Raw genomic sequence first — 18650 nt, forward strand, 5'->3', positions numbered from 1 at the left:
AAATTTTTTTTTATATGCATATGACACGTTTACTTTAATAAAATTAAAGAAAAATAATGAAATCATATCTTATTATAAAATAAAACATTTGCCGCTAGTTACAAATGTTTATTTTATTTCTAGAAAACAACTTTAGTTTTGGGAGAGTTCTCCTCCCACCGCATGGTAATAAAAAACCATTTGAAGCTAAAGTTGTGTTCGTAAATAGGATAAACATTTGCGACACTAATAAAAAAGTTTTTACCATATTAGTATTAATATATTACGAAAAGTATGCCGATTCAATCAATAAAATATTAGTTTTTGTACATAAAAATCTCCCGGAATGTAAATAATTGAAATACTGATAAGTTGGTTAGATATAAATATAAAGAACTGGATTAATCAAAAGCTGATAAAATAAATACAAGGCAATATATTTACATATGTTGCAATTTGGTCCGCCATAGCCGCTCTCACATTTGCAATTGTTGGGGGCATCACAAACCCCGTGAACGCAAGGTTCATTGCACACGGGAACGCAAGCCTCTCCATCTGAAGTCAGAGCATATCCCTTGCAGCATTCTTCCACGGGCCGAGTCTTGACGATGGTGTGCGTCTTGTATTCTGTGCGATAATTGATCTTGTATTTCGAGCAGCGCGGAGGAATATTGATACACCACGTATACTCCTTGACTTGGTACGGTTTCTGCTCCGCGACTCGAACCGTCGTTGTATACCTGAAAGAGAGTTATTATTTTACTTTATTTCAATTTTTGTACAAAGATACCTTCTTATGTGGATATTAATTAGCCGGCTTAAGGCCATTTCTTATGATTATTAATTTGGTATAGGTGCGCTAATATCTCCCGGAAGTCTCCACATATAAGTATAGCTTGTGGGGATAATTTGAACATTACCTATATTAACCCTTTTAATCGCAATATTCAAAGTAACATCATAACTGATATATCAGTCATTATATTGTTTATCTATATAACTGTTTATATCCACAATAAATAAAATAAAAATGTTAACTCTTTATCAATACTATGACTGAAAAGATGAGTGAAAATTATTCCTTTTAATGTCAACCGTGAACTATGATTACCATACTTCTAACTTTGATAAGATGCAGGATGACTCATTCTTTACAAACATTGAACTTATTAATATAAAATGATACTTAGGTGCAATCTAATGACCACTTATGTAATTTGACTCAGTAATGTTATGTTGTATTTTCCAAATGATAACAAAATTTTAAATTCTTAACTGTAACTCCTACATCTAGCACAGTGGTTCTTAACCGGTGCTCCATGGGCTTGTTGCAAGTGCTCCGCGAAATTATGAAAACCAAAATGTAATTTTGACTCATTTATTCCCCCTTTTCATCTTTCAAAGACAATAGCTGGAGGCGCGATGCAGAAGCTTGGGTGAAGATCTATGCGACATCCCATCGGTGATAGGTAATAAAGAACTCAGACGAGAGGTAGTATTATACATGGTCAATATAGTGCAGGCAATTGGTAAAATAAACCAAAGTAGGGAAGAAAATGCCGAACACTCTTCTGGTGGAACGGAAGGCCTGTTGACTACTGCCAACAGGCCGGCTTCTCCTGAAGAGTTTTGAGTGGTTTCCTCTCCACATGAGCAAATGCTGAGAAGTTCCTGATTGACCCACATTAATATATCCCTCCTGATCTCAACAGTTTAGACAAATTTAAAGAAATTTAATTGCAGAAAAATCCACTTTTGAAATATAAACCTTGTATATTATAAGCAAGGTAAATAATAAAGCAACTCCTATACAAAAATAAAAAATAAAATAATTTACTGGGCGATTTGAGTTGCAAGTATAATGGCTACAAAGTGAAGTTGTGTGCGCTCACCTCGCAACAGCGCCAGTGGTCAAGTACTCTCTCGAGAACCGTTATTCGGTTGCCAGTTACTAGCACTTTCACGCAGAATTAATGGAAACCCTTGCGTTATTGTGTTAATATACGCAGCTAATAGACAGACCCTATTATTAAAAAATCTTTCGTGTGTTTATTTCGATGGTGTTGTGTGTATGCTATTTATAACAAAAGTGCATCTTTAATTTTTTTTTTTAAATTACAGTTTTCAACCTCATATTTGTGTGACCTAGGTTTCTCGACATTAACCAATATTAGAACAAAAAAACGCGAAAAAATTAGCAATTTGGATGAAGAAATGAGAGTAGCTATATCAAATATTTATTTATTTATTTATTTATTAACGGACATTGTCCATGTATACAATTTATAAGGTTTAAATATTACAATAAAAGAGTAGTTTAAAACATTTAAAGAAAAAAGAAAGAAGCATTGACAAACATAAGGGACATCGAGACAAGATCTGGACTATTTATTTAGTGCTCGTTTAAATCGTTGTAAACTTAAACCAAAAAAGTCCAGATCCTGTCTTGAGTTAACAATACGACAAAGGCGGGTCATTGGAGAATTTAGGTCATAGTTTGTTCTATGCTGATCGATGAACAGTACTTCATTGTTTCTCAATCTACGAGTCGGAATATTGAATTTTACTTGTCCCAGTAATGATGGAACATCGATTATACCATTTAGTATGCCGGACATATATATGGAGTCAATATTAGTTCTACGTTTTTGTAGACTAGAAATATTTAACATTGACTCTATTTCAGCATAAGAATAATTATCTCTCTCTAGTCCAAGCATCCACGCTATTTTTCGAAGCAAGCGATATTAGACCTAATATCGCTGAAATTTGTAAAAGCCGACAAGCTCAGGTGTCACATTAAATAATTTTTGACGCAAATAGTTTCATTGGAGTATTTATGTTTTTATGTACTTTTTAAAATAATTTAATTTTTAAATTAGCAGTAATAAAATAATCAGTTTTATTTTTAATAAATGTTATCTTTGTATGTTTTTTTAATCTTTAGTTTTGGTATACTGCAAATTATCCTTATGATCAAAAGTGCTCCCTGACTTCAAAAAGGTTCAGAACCACTGATATAGCAGAAACATTTTAACATATTACAACACAGATGAAGAAGATTTAAGAGTAGGTAATATAGAAGTCCAGGCATCTACAGGGCTTATGACCTGTCAATGGCTGGTTTAAGTGGCCACTTTACACACTGTGTAACATTCACCATTCTGCCTATATTTGAAGATCTATATTCCTTCAATTCTTTCATCTGTTGATGTTTGTGAAGTTAAAGAGCTGAAACCTTTATTTATGCGGGTGAGATTCATCTAATTGAATTATTTCACAAATTTGGACAAACTCAAAATATTGTTGAGAAACATTTTAGGTACATTTTTCAGCAATATTTTGATAATTCACATATTAAGTTTTTCTGTGATGTTCTAGGGTGTGTCGTTTGCAATCTTTGCCCTATAAATTATTAAAAATACAATCAAACCACAATAAAAGCAGAACGCGCTCGCTTGAACATGATTTTTGTAATATCCAGGGCATAGATAAGTATAGTGGAGTACAGGTGCCCTTGTTAAATATCAATGTCTATACCTTCTGCAAACAACACTGGGTTGATACGGTATCTTCATTATCACCCGGGAGAATTATGTTTAACTAAATGTACAGTCATAATGAAGACTCGACAGTCTTTACATATAATATCGAATCTGCATTTTGCGAGGATTTACAGTATTGTATTTCAATAGACACATTTTTTACGTTTTTACAGTATCTGATAGCTTCTTAAAAATTATCAAGGTTTGTTTTTGCTCTCTAAAATTGCCAAATATGTGTCTATTGTAACCCAATAGACACATGTTCAGCAATTCTACAGTATCTGATAGCTTCTTTAAAAATTATCAAGCTTTGTTTTTGCTCTCTAAAATTGCCAAATATGTGTCACATGTCAAACACATCTTGTTTTGCCGTCTTTGTTTTAGATGGCAAAACATGATATGTAAAACAAACCTTGTTTGGTCAACCATTACTCTATTCCGAAAGATGATATGTCATATCTATTGAAAGATGGCTTAATATGGTATGTCAAATATATCTTATTTTGCTCTCTTTGTTCTAGATGGCTATATGATATGCCAGGGAAGTCTCAAAAAAAAAATTATCAGCATTTTGTATGAACATGAACATTTTGTTAAAAAATAAATCCTGGAGTAAATCCATCTGCTGACACTAGAATTTGTAATTATTCAGAACCCATAAAACTTCAAATTGCTCTCCTTCAAAATTTATAAAAAGTGACATCATTCTTAGCCAAATTATTTCATGATTGTAGAATTGATATTTTAGTGACTTGAATGAAGGGTGTCAGTACAATTAAGTAATTTTAAAAATAATGATGATAATTATCTAAATTGATGTTAAATTTACATTAAATACCATAATGGTAATGGACTATTGTAACTAGATTATACAAGCAAATTATACAGTTTCTACTGTTCCTGTAAATGCAATTTGGTCATGATGAAGAATGACAAAGTCCGACATAAGCCCTCCATATAATTTGCCAAACACACAGTGAAGGGGCCAATAAAATCAGTAGACTTAAATTAAATTAAAACTGCGGTTTGTGAAATTAAAATAAAAAAAAACAGTTAGCTACTCAATTATAAACAAAAATTTTTTTTTTTTTAAACGAGTGAAACCGATGGGAAGCTAACTCTTGTGCGGCTGTGATGTCACACTAACAATATGATAGAAGACTTGATATATCTGTTTTTTTTTTAAATGATGAAGTTGTATTTTTTGTAATCTTCAAAAGGACATTTTCACACCGGATTTGGAAAGTAAAATTTTTATAACTGTGCTGGATTTTAATACAAAAAATATTTATCCTTACTACGCGAAGAATGAACGTGACTCCAACAGGGCACAATTTATGTTTGTTTTTATAAATTATGGAAAAGGAATTATTAAACAGTATGTCCCCCAGGCGCATTCCGTCCATAGATACTGTGGATGCGGCGCATCCCTTGACATTTAAAAAATTATATGAATTTTACAAAAAAAACATTATAAATATGAAATAAAACCTTCAAATATCAAGTATTCCTAAAATTCTCACTGAGAACGTTCGGGTGCACGCGATTCAAACAATATCTTCAGTATACATACCTAGCTACATATACGTATTTCCTATACCAACGTACGTACTGAATATCTAGGTATATTGTTCTTGATAGTATTTGTTGTATACGCGGGATGCTGCTAGTCAAGTTGCGTCTAGTTCCCATAGCATTTGTCCAAATTTTCGCGCATGCGCTTTAAGTTCATAAGGTTTTAGATTTCTCTTTCGAGACTTGGAGAGATAAGAAGCATCGAACTTGTATAATGCAAAGAAAAAACGACTCTAATAACGTTTATAATAAAGTTTGAAGAAGCGCATTATTGACACTTGGCCCAAATTTATGAACGATTGTCTCGGGTCTTGTGTTAGGTGTTTTGATGTTTATATTGTTATCCCCTTTTCACACCTACGGGGACCGTCCTGGAAGACCATCGATGGCGATCTTTCAGCTTTGTTCGGCGGAACTAAGGGACGCGGAATTGACGTTGGAGGAGGCGAGAGTGCTGGCTAACGATAAGGTCTCCCGGAAGCGTCTGGTGATGTCCACATGCTTCACTTAGGAGTGGAAAAAGAAGAAGAAAATTTACAGCTTCACCTCTAGACGCGCCTGTGCTCCGTCAATCGATTGATTATCAACTATTAATTACTATTACTCTAATTGACAACGTATATAGCTTATTAAATAATTCTGGATAAACCTGCTAAAATAAGGAACATGATGGTTTTTTGTCAGCATCCTTACTGATAAGTCACCACACGCGCCTGATGTCCCCATGTTTTTTTTTTCAAATTTATGAAATTTAGAACATTCCGTCTTTTGCTTGTGGTAACACGATGTTACATCACCGTGCGTACAGGAATTGTTTACCACAGTCTTAAAAGTTACAACGGTTTTCGACCATGTGGATAGAATGCTTTAACAATCTCAATTTACCATCCTGTGAGCAGTATGTTTTTTTTATGCTAAATGTATAAATATGATTTACTCGTACTCACGTTTCTTGTCTCGTGCATACATTGGGACCTTCTAAACTCAAAACGCTTCCAACAAACACAAAAAACACAAGTGTCCTAAAACTCATCTTCCAGCGTAGAAAATCCATGGTGTCCATTATTGTTCTATTCATATCACAATATTTTGAAATTCCATCACTATTTCTGCTGCAGTATTCCAACAAACATCCTCAGCATATTCCACGGAGCCTGTTGAAAAGAGAAAAAAAAGAATTAATTAAACCATACTTAAACATAAAAATATACAGTGCTTACGTCAAATAAAATTAAAATACAACATTTTGCTCGTTTTCCGTCTCGATTCATTGCATTTTTTCTAGTTTAAAAAAATGTATCGATTATACGTCGCCAATGAGGAAATTTGTCATAATATGAAATCATGCCTGCCTTGATTAGATATATATGTATATACAACTTCTGAAATTGTTGAGATGTGGAAATCACAAGCAGATAGGCGCCGCGGAGCAGTTGGTTGACGGATAACTGTGAGACGGATGTCACGGGTTTGATTTCTGCCAGTTGCAAGAAAGAAATCAAATAAAGATTTTTTGCTCAATGAGAAAGATCAGTTCTACGGGAAATTGGATACAAAAAATGTTTTCTTACACGTGGTAAAAATTAAAGCATTTAATTGTACGGCGAAGTTTCTCAAAAATGTATTAAAAAAACTTTTTTTTTTTTTTTTAATTAACTACTTTAAAGCAGCCAATTAATTATGTAGGTGGCCTTCGTGGTGTAGTTGTTAAGACACTTAACTCACGCACAGAAGGTTCCAGGTTCGATTCTCGGAGAGAACATTAAAAAAAATGAGGGTTAGTATGATAATCTATTAACAAATAAAAAAAAATTGAAACCACTTAGCTTCCTCATTGGTCTGAGTGTTGTGGTGTATTTTTTATTACTTCCTACCATATCCTTTATATCTTTACTACTTGCTAAAAGCTTTTAAAATAGAGGCATAGCGGGTTATTCTTAGATGTTACAGTGTATGAAGTGATCAATTTAACCAGCCACAAGCCTCGTATATGCCTAGATTTGCATATTTCACATCCTTTCTAGTTAAAATGACCCCCACATTAAAATATTTTGAAAGAAAACAAATTTACTAACAGTAAAATTTGGTTATGTTTTTCGTTGATTGTTCATCCTAAATGATACAATGCTATTTCATATTGGTTGCGAATTATGTGGGTATGCATTGGTCAAGTATTGTCACAATTTCTACATCTTTCTTACCCACAACCACTGTTCACTTCCCACCTCAGTATCCTTTGATCACCCGCCACATTAAGACCTCGTGTCGTATATCGCGCGTTTATTTCGTTGAACGTGTGTGCAGCATTATAAAACTTTGTTTCCACCAACCACCAGTGTTGAGCTCCAGATCAGGGCCTGCCCTCGTCTTAGTTCCGCCATAAGTCGGATCCGACAAGTCCATCAAGAACAAGAACCAGGTTAGTGGCATCCCTAGATTGACACTGCATACCGCATTTCGAGGATATTCACTTATTTTTATTAAATTTAATAACAGTCCACTCCGCTCAATAATATCGTAGAAGTCCTAGGGCTTCACCCCCGCTATTTTCGCGCCCCGCATCCGCGTGGGAATGAGTTTAATGGTGGTAGTTATAAAAAATGACAATAATTTATTTTTTTGAGGTTCTATTCCGCTTTTTCATAGACTTAACAATTTTATAAAATTCCCAAATTTCCTGAAATAGCATCATCTCGGTTAAAACATCTATCAAAGTCATTTCTTTCATCTGTGTTTATATATCAGTGTCTTCAAATAAATGATAAGCTGTCTTACTTGTATGACCAGTCTTGCATTATAATATTATTTCTACATTACTAAGCCATCAAACATTCTTTTCTTATCTTATCAATTTTAACTGTTATTTCATTCCTATAAAATATAATTGCTAAGGTTACCCTGTCATATTATGTCAGGACATCCATTAAAATATACACATTCCAACAGATCTGCTTAATAAAATAGGACTCATACATATTAGTAGATTAGCTTAGGCATAATATTATTTACATCTTAATTTGAAGACTGTGCTAGAAAATCCCTCCGTAAACAATGCTATACCAAAAGATGAGATATTTTGAAATACAGATATAAAAATGAGAAATTAACATATATTATGTACTGTTCAATAATATCAATAATTTGTAAAAATAATCATAGAATTCAGGCCTGGTTTACGGCCTGTAAAAATACGACTTCATTGTTTAAAAAAAATAAGAGAGATATATATATCAAGTTTTCTATTCTGTGTAGACTCGTGTGATATTATAACTAAACAAGAGTTGAAATATAGAACCAACTGTTATTTTTTTAGGATTTTACACGCAATGAATGAAAAGACCATTGTATTTTATAAAATTTAAAAACAAATAAACTTTGTAGGTACATATTTACTGATGAGGTGTATTAGTCTATGGCTCTATTCACTGGCTAAAAATAATAAGGTGCCTATCTATCCAAAAGTTCCAACATGAAAAAAAAACATTATGGGGTATTTTTAATTCAAAAGGTACAATCCAAAATTTTATTTTAAGTTACTATTTTTTTAAAATTCGTTTTTATTATTTTTAAAAACCCATTAGATAAGAAGTATTATAAGGTCTAGTTATGTCATGTCTCCCCTGGGTCCGTATTCAATGAGAAGTTGAAATTTATCTATAATTTTATCTACACAGTAAAATTAAGTTTTCTGTATGAAAAATAAAATATGTTTACATTTTTTTTTATATAAACATGTTCAATTACAGGTTACTAACCAAGATGCTTTGAATTTTTATACAAATATACACATTTTCGTACGTAAATATCAAAGTTAGTTTATACCGTATCGATATGTATAGATGAAGATACCCTTCATAATTCCGGCCCTGGGCTGGTATTCCAAACGCAATTATAGCGCGGTTTAGCGCGTTTTTACGTACTAAATACGCGTTATAGCTTATAGCGCGCTGTAAATGTGTTCTGAATACCAGCCCTGGGTACATGTTCTGATAGGAAGTTAAAATTTATCTTCAATTTTATCTACAAAGTAAAATTAAGTTTTCTGTATAAAAAATATAATATGTTTACAATTTTTTTTTCTAACATGTTCAATTACCGGTTACCGACGAAGATACTTTGAATTTTCATACAAATATACACACTTTCTTACATAAATATCGTTATTAGTTTTTACCGTCTCGATATGTACCGATGAAGATATCGTTCATAATCGCGGCAATGGTTAGTGTAGTCATCATGTGCTTTTTCAGGTTGATTTTTATCTAACATTGTTCCTGGTCGTTCATATTTTTTAGAACATCGTCACGAATATTGATGTCACAACTATCAATGACAAACATGTCGTGTTTTTCTAGTGACATATATTTTTATAATTTCATTTTGAAGGTTAAGTATATATGAAAACATTTCTACACAATATCCATATTGGTTTTGAAAATACAATTAATTATTCTAAATCCATTTCTTATATTTTTATCGGTATTCGTAGTATGTGATATTTCCCTAATATACTTTTAAATATTAGCAAATAAGTTTTCGTATCAAGTTTATTTCTAATTCATCCCAATAAAAAAACTTACTGCCAATCAAGAGAAATGCACACATATAATAATAAAAATAATAATCTAGGTAATTATAGTGATATTACATAAATGTAATAATTTAATCAATCCTCTGTTTTGTCCGAATGTTTAACCTTATATTTTGTCGATGTTGCATTAACTTTAACGGCACAATGTATTATTGCGAATCGCTACCGAATATTGACTTGACCCACTCAGAATAATGTCATAGGAATGTCTAAAATTAAACATGCTGAAGTGAAGTAAAAAAATCCGCATATGGCAGCCACATTACAAAATAATTAGATAGGCACTTCTTGCCACATGGCAAAAATAATACAATCATCTATTCTTGGAATTAACAAAGCAAAAAAAATGTCGCGGCACAAACTGCCTTCACACACTCATTTAAAAAATACGAAACAACAATGAAGGCACAAACAAAAAACAGGCATGTTAGTGATGTTTAGCAAAATTGAATTATGAAACATATTTCTTAACCCATCCAGGCCCGGGGGGTATCTAGAGTTCCCCAGGCAGCATATTTTTTCAATAATTTTTTATAATAATCCTATCCCATAATGTTAAGAATGTATCAAAATTAATAAAACATTTTTTTGCCGAATTCTCTCAACAATAATTCACATTTGTATTTGCTTTTCCCCCGTGCAAACAGCAAACATTACAATTCATCGCTTTACAGTTCAATAATCTTGTTCGAATCTAATATAATCGAGTTTAATAATCCACTTCGCCTGTTTATCTGAGAGAGCTCTTCCAACCTCTTTCAAAACACGGACTATTTCTTCGTTCAAGTAACGAGAGAACCCTTTTAATACCCTGTCATCGCTCTAACTTTCTTGCCTCCTCTTTCACAGTAGTAGCCGCTCGATTGTGGAATAATCTACCCACTAATGTTAGAGACGCCCCTTCTTTATTTACATTTAAGTCAAGATTGAAATGTCACTATCTAAATATTTCAATCGTTTCTTTATCCTTCTTTTTTCCTTCCCATCCCCTCTCCTCTCTTCATAGTATAGTGTTATTTTTTGAAATATTTTTATTTTGTTAATCTTTGATTTTAATTTTTGTATAAAATTGTAAGATTCAATATGTCCATGTATTTGTAATTTTCTCAAACTGAACGGTTTGGGTGGGTAGGAAGAAATTGCCTTAAAGCATATGCCCGCCCTTATAAGTTTATATATTTTATATGTATTTAAAGTGTTAGATAATAATAATAATCTTTGATATATTTGGTCAGTTAGCACGTGTACTTTTTGCTATTTGTGATTAACCAAAATGACATAAACAGACTACAACGGCAGCAAAATAAAATATTGAAGCTAGTATACGACCACCCTTATCTAACACCAACTAAAGAACTCTAAAAAAACTAAGCAATTCAATTTAATTAACTTTTCCAACTAGAATCATTAAAATTTATTCATAAGTAAGCCACTGATATCATTGTAGACAAAGAACTAAAACATGAAAAAAATTGTAATAAACATGGACATAATACAAGAATATCAGAACAATATCACATACAACATTTCAAAACGAGATAAGGACAATCGAGACTAATAATTCAGGGGATAAAATTATACAATGAACTACCAGACAAAACTAAACCAAAGACTCAGACAAACTTTTCAAAAGGCGTAAAAAATATTATTTTCAACAACAAAGTATGCATAAAAAATGACATATTATTTTTGTAAAATGAATGTAATAATCCGTAAAGGTAATAAATCAATTTCAAATAGAAAAACAATTAAAAAAAACATTTTACATGCATTCCCGCTCTCAAAATCCCGCGTACCGTCGCGCTAAGGCGTAGCGAGATTTTCGATCAGTGTTGTTCAACATGCGGCAGAGAGAGCAGCGCAATGCCATATAGCATCCTCTCGCAACAGTATTTTATGAAAAAATGTATGAATTTTGCAGAAAACTCGAAACCTTATGAAACGGTTTTATAAACACTACCACAATTTTTTTTTTTGGTATTTATATCAATATATCTAGGGTATTCCTGGTACCCCACTTAGGAACTCGGAGATTTTTTTCACATTCAGGCTCGGAAAGGTTAATACATGATATTAATTTGTATTTGAATAACAATATTGCGTCCATGAGAAACATGCGCATAATATCAGTTTAAATACACGACTTATAAGTTAAATTAAATATTATCACACGAAAAGATTTAGAAAGTTCAAAATATTTTGCTGATTTTTTTTTTTTAAATCCACAAACTATTTTATTTTTAAAAAATCCACAAACTATTTTATTTTTAAATAAGCAAAAAATACGATGGTAACGGAATTATCATTTTTTCCGCGCGACGTCGGATAACTTTTATACAATACAACTGGGTTTAAAATACGCATATTTTAAATTACCTGAAAATGGGACGTTTATCGTCCTGTGGGTCAAACGGCACGTATTACGTTACCGCGCTATACTTTTACGGAATGTTTGTTAGCTTATTCGGCGGGCATAACGTGTGACATCAAAGTGACGTGACGCCAACCACGAGCCTTTGATCTCGTTTTTAAACCCGAAAATTATGAATGAAAACAGATTTTTTATAATTAGAACCGTAAAAATCCTTACGCATATTTTTGGGCAATCCCGTGTCAGTTGCATTTGTTCTGACGTTTCGGCTACCATTGCAGGAGCTGTATGTTTTGTAGAAAAATATATGCGTTTGTGTACTAGTAATTTGTACCGTGTCGCAGTCGGCAGTAGGCACATTCCGTGTCATTTTGTAGTGTGTAGTGCCTGGAACCACGTTGAGTTTAATTTTAGCCCGTTGTCTCTGTTTACCCTGCAGATGGCTCCTGCAATGGTAGCCTAACGTCGGAACGAATCCAACTGACACGGGATCACCCAAAAAAGATACATATAACAGTGAGCACGAAAATTAACGTACCTACGTAAAAATCCTCTCCAAGTATTTAATGAAGTCATTCCCAATTTGTAAAAATACCCAATTATTTCAAAGTACCTTCGACTACTTTTACAAAATACCACCCTCCCCTCGCTAACACATACTTAAATTTCACAGTCTATTTATTATTATAGTAATATAATATATATATATTTGATCTCTCCCTTTCCCTCCTTATCCTCTCTTCATGGATCCCCCCGTCCTAATCCCATCTCATAGTATATTTCTGTTTTTTTCCTTTCATGTTTTTTTTTAATGTTATCAATATAAATATATATTTATTTACTAACTATGTACAATTTGTGGAAATCTATTATTGGTTCTGAGCGCATCCAATATATCTGCGTCTCTCGCTTAGATGAGCTACGTCTACGGCGAGAGGAAAAGTTATTATACCTTTACGCAAACAGCGCACTGAATTTAGTGAACGCGCATTTGCGGTCGCAGGCCCTATGGCATGGAATGCTCTCCCAGCAGAGGTGCGAGGCTGTGAAAGTGAAGTGATGTTTCGGAAAAAACTTAAAACCCACTTGTTCTCTAAATCATTTGAATAAATCCGTAGCATGTGACAACAAAATAAATTGTTTTAATTAAATTACAAATTTAAAAGCTTCAATTAAATTTATTTATCTATAGAATCACTATGTAAAGCGCCCTTGGGGTATTATATTACGAAAATGGCGCTATATAAGTTATCCATAATAACAATAATAATCTGAATGTTAACTATAAATATTGTGTACTGTTAGTTTCTCAATTTTTTTTAAATACTAAAAAATGTTTAAACTTCCTGTCTGCCTCGTGGTTAAGTGTTCAGGACGTTTGCCTACCGTGCATGAGGTCTCGGGTTCGGTTCCCGACATGGTTGACATGAAATATTTTTTATGGTCCCTGGAGTGACACCTGAAACATGAGACTGATCATCTTGCCTTCGTGTATCTAATAAATTATCAAGATACGCTGGGATCCAATGCAGTGCCCCATACACCATTAGGTGCGGAAAGGGAATGATGATGATGTACTAAAAGGCGATTTCAAGGAAGGGTCCGATGCCTTGCAGGGCACCCGCTGGCACAGCGCGGGTGTAAACTGCGCAACTCGGTTACAAGCTTAGACTTTACCCAGTCTGCGTAATCCATAAGTGTGAAAACACTACAATTAATTATATGAATCATAAACGTATAATACGACAATAAATCGATCGTTTTAAAGCAACGTTCTCAACAAAGGTATTAATGATACCACAAAATAATATTACACCGAATTAAACGTACTTTAAATATTGGTAATCTGTTCATAACAATCTAGATTTAGCCTTCGGCCGTTTGCACACCACAGCAAAAATCCACCCGGCTCGATAAAAAAAAAACATAAGGTAGATTGACTTTTATCGTATAATAACGATTTTTTTAAATTACATTATTTATTCATTAGCAGGTAAACGAACGAACCAGTACACCATGAAGCCGGCATATCCACTCGATTTACTTAACAATTTTCACCGGCGAATAGAAATTGAAGAAATAAAACGAAAAAAGAAAATAAGAAATAAGTATCGACCCACCCTAATTTTACCGGGCCGGGCCTATTGGAACGATACACTGTGTGAAATGGGTCTTTAGGGAGACGTAATTTATTTTAAAATCAAAATGTACAGTGCTCTTGAAGTGATCACTCACGAAAACGGCGCTAAGAAATTTATTATTATTTTTAAATTTACTAAAAAGACAAAGAAAGATCTCAAGGAGGTGAAAGAACTACGGTCTGTCAGGTGAGGTCCAGAGGGCCGAATGTTCCAGTACATAACAGTATGTGTTATTGTATAAGCTGTAAATTGTATGGCTTCAGAAATATGCACAACAGCTATTGTATAAGTTTCCAATGGTTCATAAAAATATGTAAGACACTGAAACAAATTATCTCTGGTTTCAGATCATGTATTACCATAAAATGCATAAGTGCATTCCAGAATAAACACTCATAATTATTTAAGCATATTTGCAGATGTTTTTAATAGAAATAGAGAATCTCTTTGAGAATGAAATATATTAAAATCTAGGCAAACTCATATTCCTTCTCTATCTCTTTTATACGTCTATTAAACTAAATGGGTATTATTTTAGTTTACATCTTGACAAAGAAGCAGTTTAGAAAGAAAATAATTCACCTTCATTTTTTTGTAAACGGTTATTGAAGGCATAAATATTTAACCATAATATTTCTGTTGAAAGATGGCTATTTTATTCTTTAAAACATAATGAAGGCTTTTTTTATAACTTTCCTCTTCAATCTATATTTTCATATCATTAGCCCATTGTTTGCGGCGATCATTGTTTTAATAACTTTTAGTCATGTTTTGAAACATAAAAGAATCGATAATATTTTTGTATTATAGTGACACCTATCCGCTTCACAGCAAAGCAAACATGTCAAAAGAAATTTCAGACGTGTTTTTTGGAAGGTAACCGAAATGCATAAAAATGTGCACCCCGCCGCAACGTAAGGTTTCTGAAATCCACAAATGTGTGCACACCGTAATCAATGTCTTAGAACAAAATTTACTCAAATTCTTTGTCTTTATACAAGTACCGATTTACCGAAGTTTAGTCTAAATTTCAGGAGGCGTAATCTGCCGGTCGAAAAGTAATTATATTTCAGTTGTATAAAACTTTAAGGTATTTTTAGCTGAAATACCTTAGATTTTTTCGTCTGGAAAATCCAAACATATACGACTACTCGCTGAACGATGAAATATTATCATCTGTGTCAAGTATACGAGATTTGGGTATAATACTTGACACTCAGCTTTCTTTTACAATTCATATTGAACATGTTGTCAATAAATTCTTAAAACTCATTGAATTTATTGACAGAAGCACAACTGACTTCAAAAACATCAATACCCTTAAAATCTCTTCTGTTCCCTAGTTCGCCCGCACCTAGAGTATTCCTCTGTTATCTGGTCTCCACCAGAGACCAATATACGTTATAATAGTTTAGAAACTAGCTTAAATATATCTTCTCTTCAAGACCGTCGAAAAAATTCTGACTTTCTAGTCCTATTAAAAGTTCTCAACTCACCCGTTGATGCGCCTGAACTACTGAGCTCAATAAAATTAAATATCCCAACTAGAAACCTCAGACAAGACTTACTCTTTCATACCGATAACCACAGAACTAATATGGTTTTCATTCCCCTATGCCCAGAATTCTTAGGTCTGCCAACAAACATACCAGTCTTGATTTCTTTGATAACAAGTTGTCTTCTTTCAAACGATCACTGAATCACTTTAAATTATAAACACCTCTCTCCCGCTTCCACTCCAACCAAGTCTACTATATATTGACATAGTGTCTTTCTACTTTCCTTTATAATAATTTTCTATGTATAAATATGTCCTTAAAAATTCCCATTGGGCATATATATAAATAAATAAATAAAACGACCGTTCGAATATATTTTTTTATTATTTTCAATGGTGCGATTTTAAAAGAACGGCGTTTTAAAATAAAATAGTTTTATATGATTTCCTTACTTTTTCATCAGGCTGCCTTAATGTGGAAAGTCACAAAATGAATGCTAAAAATATTATTTATATAACAAACTCAAATGAATAACATTTTAAGGACGGTAAAAATAAAAATGATATCTGTATTACCTATCGGAATGTGTTGGTTCTATTTCGGTATTTTAGAGATGCGCATTATTATTAGTAGAGCATATAATGCGATGAAATTATTTTGACTGCTCGAAAATTAATTTATCAAATCGTTTCAGCTCGTAAAATCACTCGTTTAAATATTATTGTTTACATCAAAAACACAAAATTGAAATTATGCTTTTCATTATTCAATCTTCAAACATTCCCTAGAAAATGTAGGTATACAGTATACATGTATAATCAATATTCACTACCGGAGCAGTAAGATGGTGCCGCGGTTGTTTGTCAATATAAAATGTGGTCAACGCTTAAAAAAATTGCACTTAAGTTTAAAAATAAAAATATTTTTTTTTAAATCCAACAAAATTAATAACGTCAGTAATTAGTTCATGTACAATGTGTTTTTTGTATTATTTTATTCCATCAGTGATTGACTAAAATGAATTTATTTTTATATATTACAAATTGTGTTTTTGGATAGTAAAATAATATTTTTTTACTGTATTTGAACAGGATTACTTACCCCAGCTAACTGGCTAACCAGTCAAAGTAACTTTATATTAATGTTATAATAATTTGATATGCATAAAATAGGATAATGTAGGCAAAAAACGTAATTTCAATGATATACTCGGTAAGCAATTTTATCGGTTTCGATTTTATGTTTTAACTTTTTTTAAAGTAAATCTAATTCAAATAAAGTTTATTTTTAGCCTTGACAAAGTAACAGCCGTGTTCCGAGATCGACAAATTAATATTAATTCAGTACCTTATTTTATCCTAAATAAATTGCGAAGTTAAATTACATACTTAACACGGAAAATCAGAAAATAAGTGCTTCAAATATGAATAGCATTTTTTCACTTTTTTTACAAATTTCACTATCTCCATAAAATAGTACCTAACATATGTTTATAATATGTAAAAACACATAAAAAAAAACAATTAATTTGTTAAGAGTTTGTAACGTACGAAGGAATCGCCATTTTAACGATTGTTTAGATTTGAAATCAGTAAACGACAAAAAAAAATTCCTGTATTTTAAGAGTTCAAAACAGGTAACATAACAATAAACTTAAATTACAAAATTGTTTGAAAAATAAAGGAAGTTAAATGAAACAGTAAACAATGTCATATATTATTTTACAAAATATAAACAAGACACGAGAATCGACTATCCTCAGAGGTAGCCATGTTATTAAAAAAATAATTATTGTAAATATTTTACTGCGTTATTTTGAAACCTGTGTTTGTTTTGATCGAATAAAAGATAAAATGCTGTAATTGAAATGCATATTATTGATCCATTTCAACCGTAAAATAATGCTTGCTTTGCTAGATGCAGGCCACATGGTGACGGTATCTACCTACTGTCTACAAAAGATTCTCTTCGGACATCTATCTCCGTTTGTTAACCATGGAGTTGATACAGTGCTTTATTTATTTAGTTTTTTTATTGCTTACTTCTTGGCATGAACACTTGACAAACTTACTACTATGCTCTATTTTTTGTAAATTTATTGATATCATTTTAACTTTGCTGGAATTCCACTCGTCCATGCGCTTTGTAGCTGCACGATGATTGGTTATCTAGCTTTCATATATCAACTTTAAAATACCTAAATTTTGTAAATGGGGTCTAGAATTCCAATCGTCTATGTGCTTAGTAGCTGCAAAACGTGTTGTAATTTTACTCCTTTTTACTATTCATATTATCATTTTTTTTAGTATCATTAATACACTAAATTTATTTGTCAACTTTTAAAATGTGCAAATGGGGGCTAAATTTCTAACTGTCTATGCGCTCTGTAGTTGCAAGACGTACTGGGATATTTATTAATTGTACAGCGCCCTTGAGGTGATTTTCACAAAAATGGCGCTATATAAATTATCCAACTATATATATTAGCTATTCGCAATATTGATTTCTGCGAATGGATATGATTAACAAGACGTGACGAGGTATCGAACTAGCATTCATTGAACAGCTGCTTTGTGTGTGACCAATATTTTAGTTGGAAATAGATGTACCTCAAAGAAAAGAAAAAAGTCATATTTGCTTAACGTTTCAATAAAAAATAATTCATAAAAACAAATTCCAACAGATAAACCTCAAAGCAGTACTGGGCCCGTATAACAATGGGAAGTCAACATTTATCTTAAATTTTAAAGTAATTCTGTATGAAAAATAGAATATGTATGCAGATCAACTGTGGCATCTTTACCTGCCACGGTTTGCTTACGTCTATCAAGTAAAACGTACATTTAAGGAAATTTTTAAGCGGTAAGTACTACCGTGACTCGCTGGGAGTTTTTTGATGAACCTGGCGACTCTAAACAATGTTAGCACTGCTCTAGTTTTCAAGTTTTT

At 32.4% G+C, this 18650-nt stretch overlaps 1 protein-coding gene across 4 annotated transcripts in view; it reads right to left on the minus strand.

Annotated features, from left to right (window-relative positions):
* The window catches only part of drpr (multiple EGF like domains draper), a 94342-nt gene that overhangs the window by 21993 nt on the left and 53699 nt on the right, over window positions 1-18650 (minus strand). For all 4 annotated transcript variants that reach the window (XM_088224271.1, XM_088224273.1, XM_088224272.1 and 1 more), the window contains exons 2-3: window positions 6047-6253; window positions 424-719 (exon numbers count right to left, since the gene is read on the minus strand). In XM_088224271.1, the coding sequence (XP_088080397.1) occupies window positions 424-719; window positions 6047-6177 (427 nt within the window). In that variant the 5' untranslated portion in view covers window positions 6178-6253. The remainder of the gene's footprint in view (window positions 1-423; window positions 720-6046; window positions 6254-18650) is intronic.

Source organism: Micrasema longulum, unplaced genomic scaffold (assembly GCF_059751315.1).
Source record: "Micrasema longulum isolate JH-2025_06_02 unplaced genomic scaffold, ASM5975131v1 h1tg000276l, whole genome shotgun sequence".
Taxonomy (NCBI): domain Eukaryota; kingdom Metazoa; phylum Arthropoda; class Insecta; order Trichoptera; family Brachycentridae; genus Micrasema; species Micrasema longulum.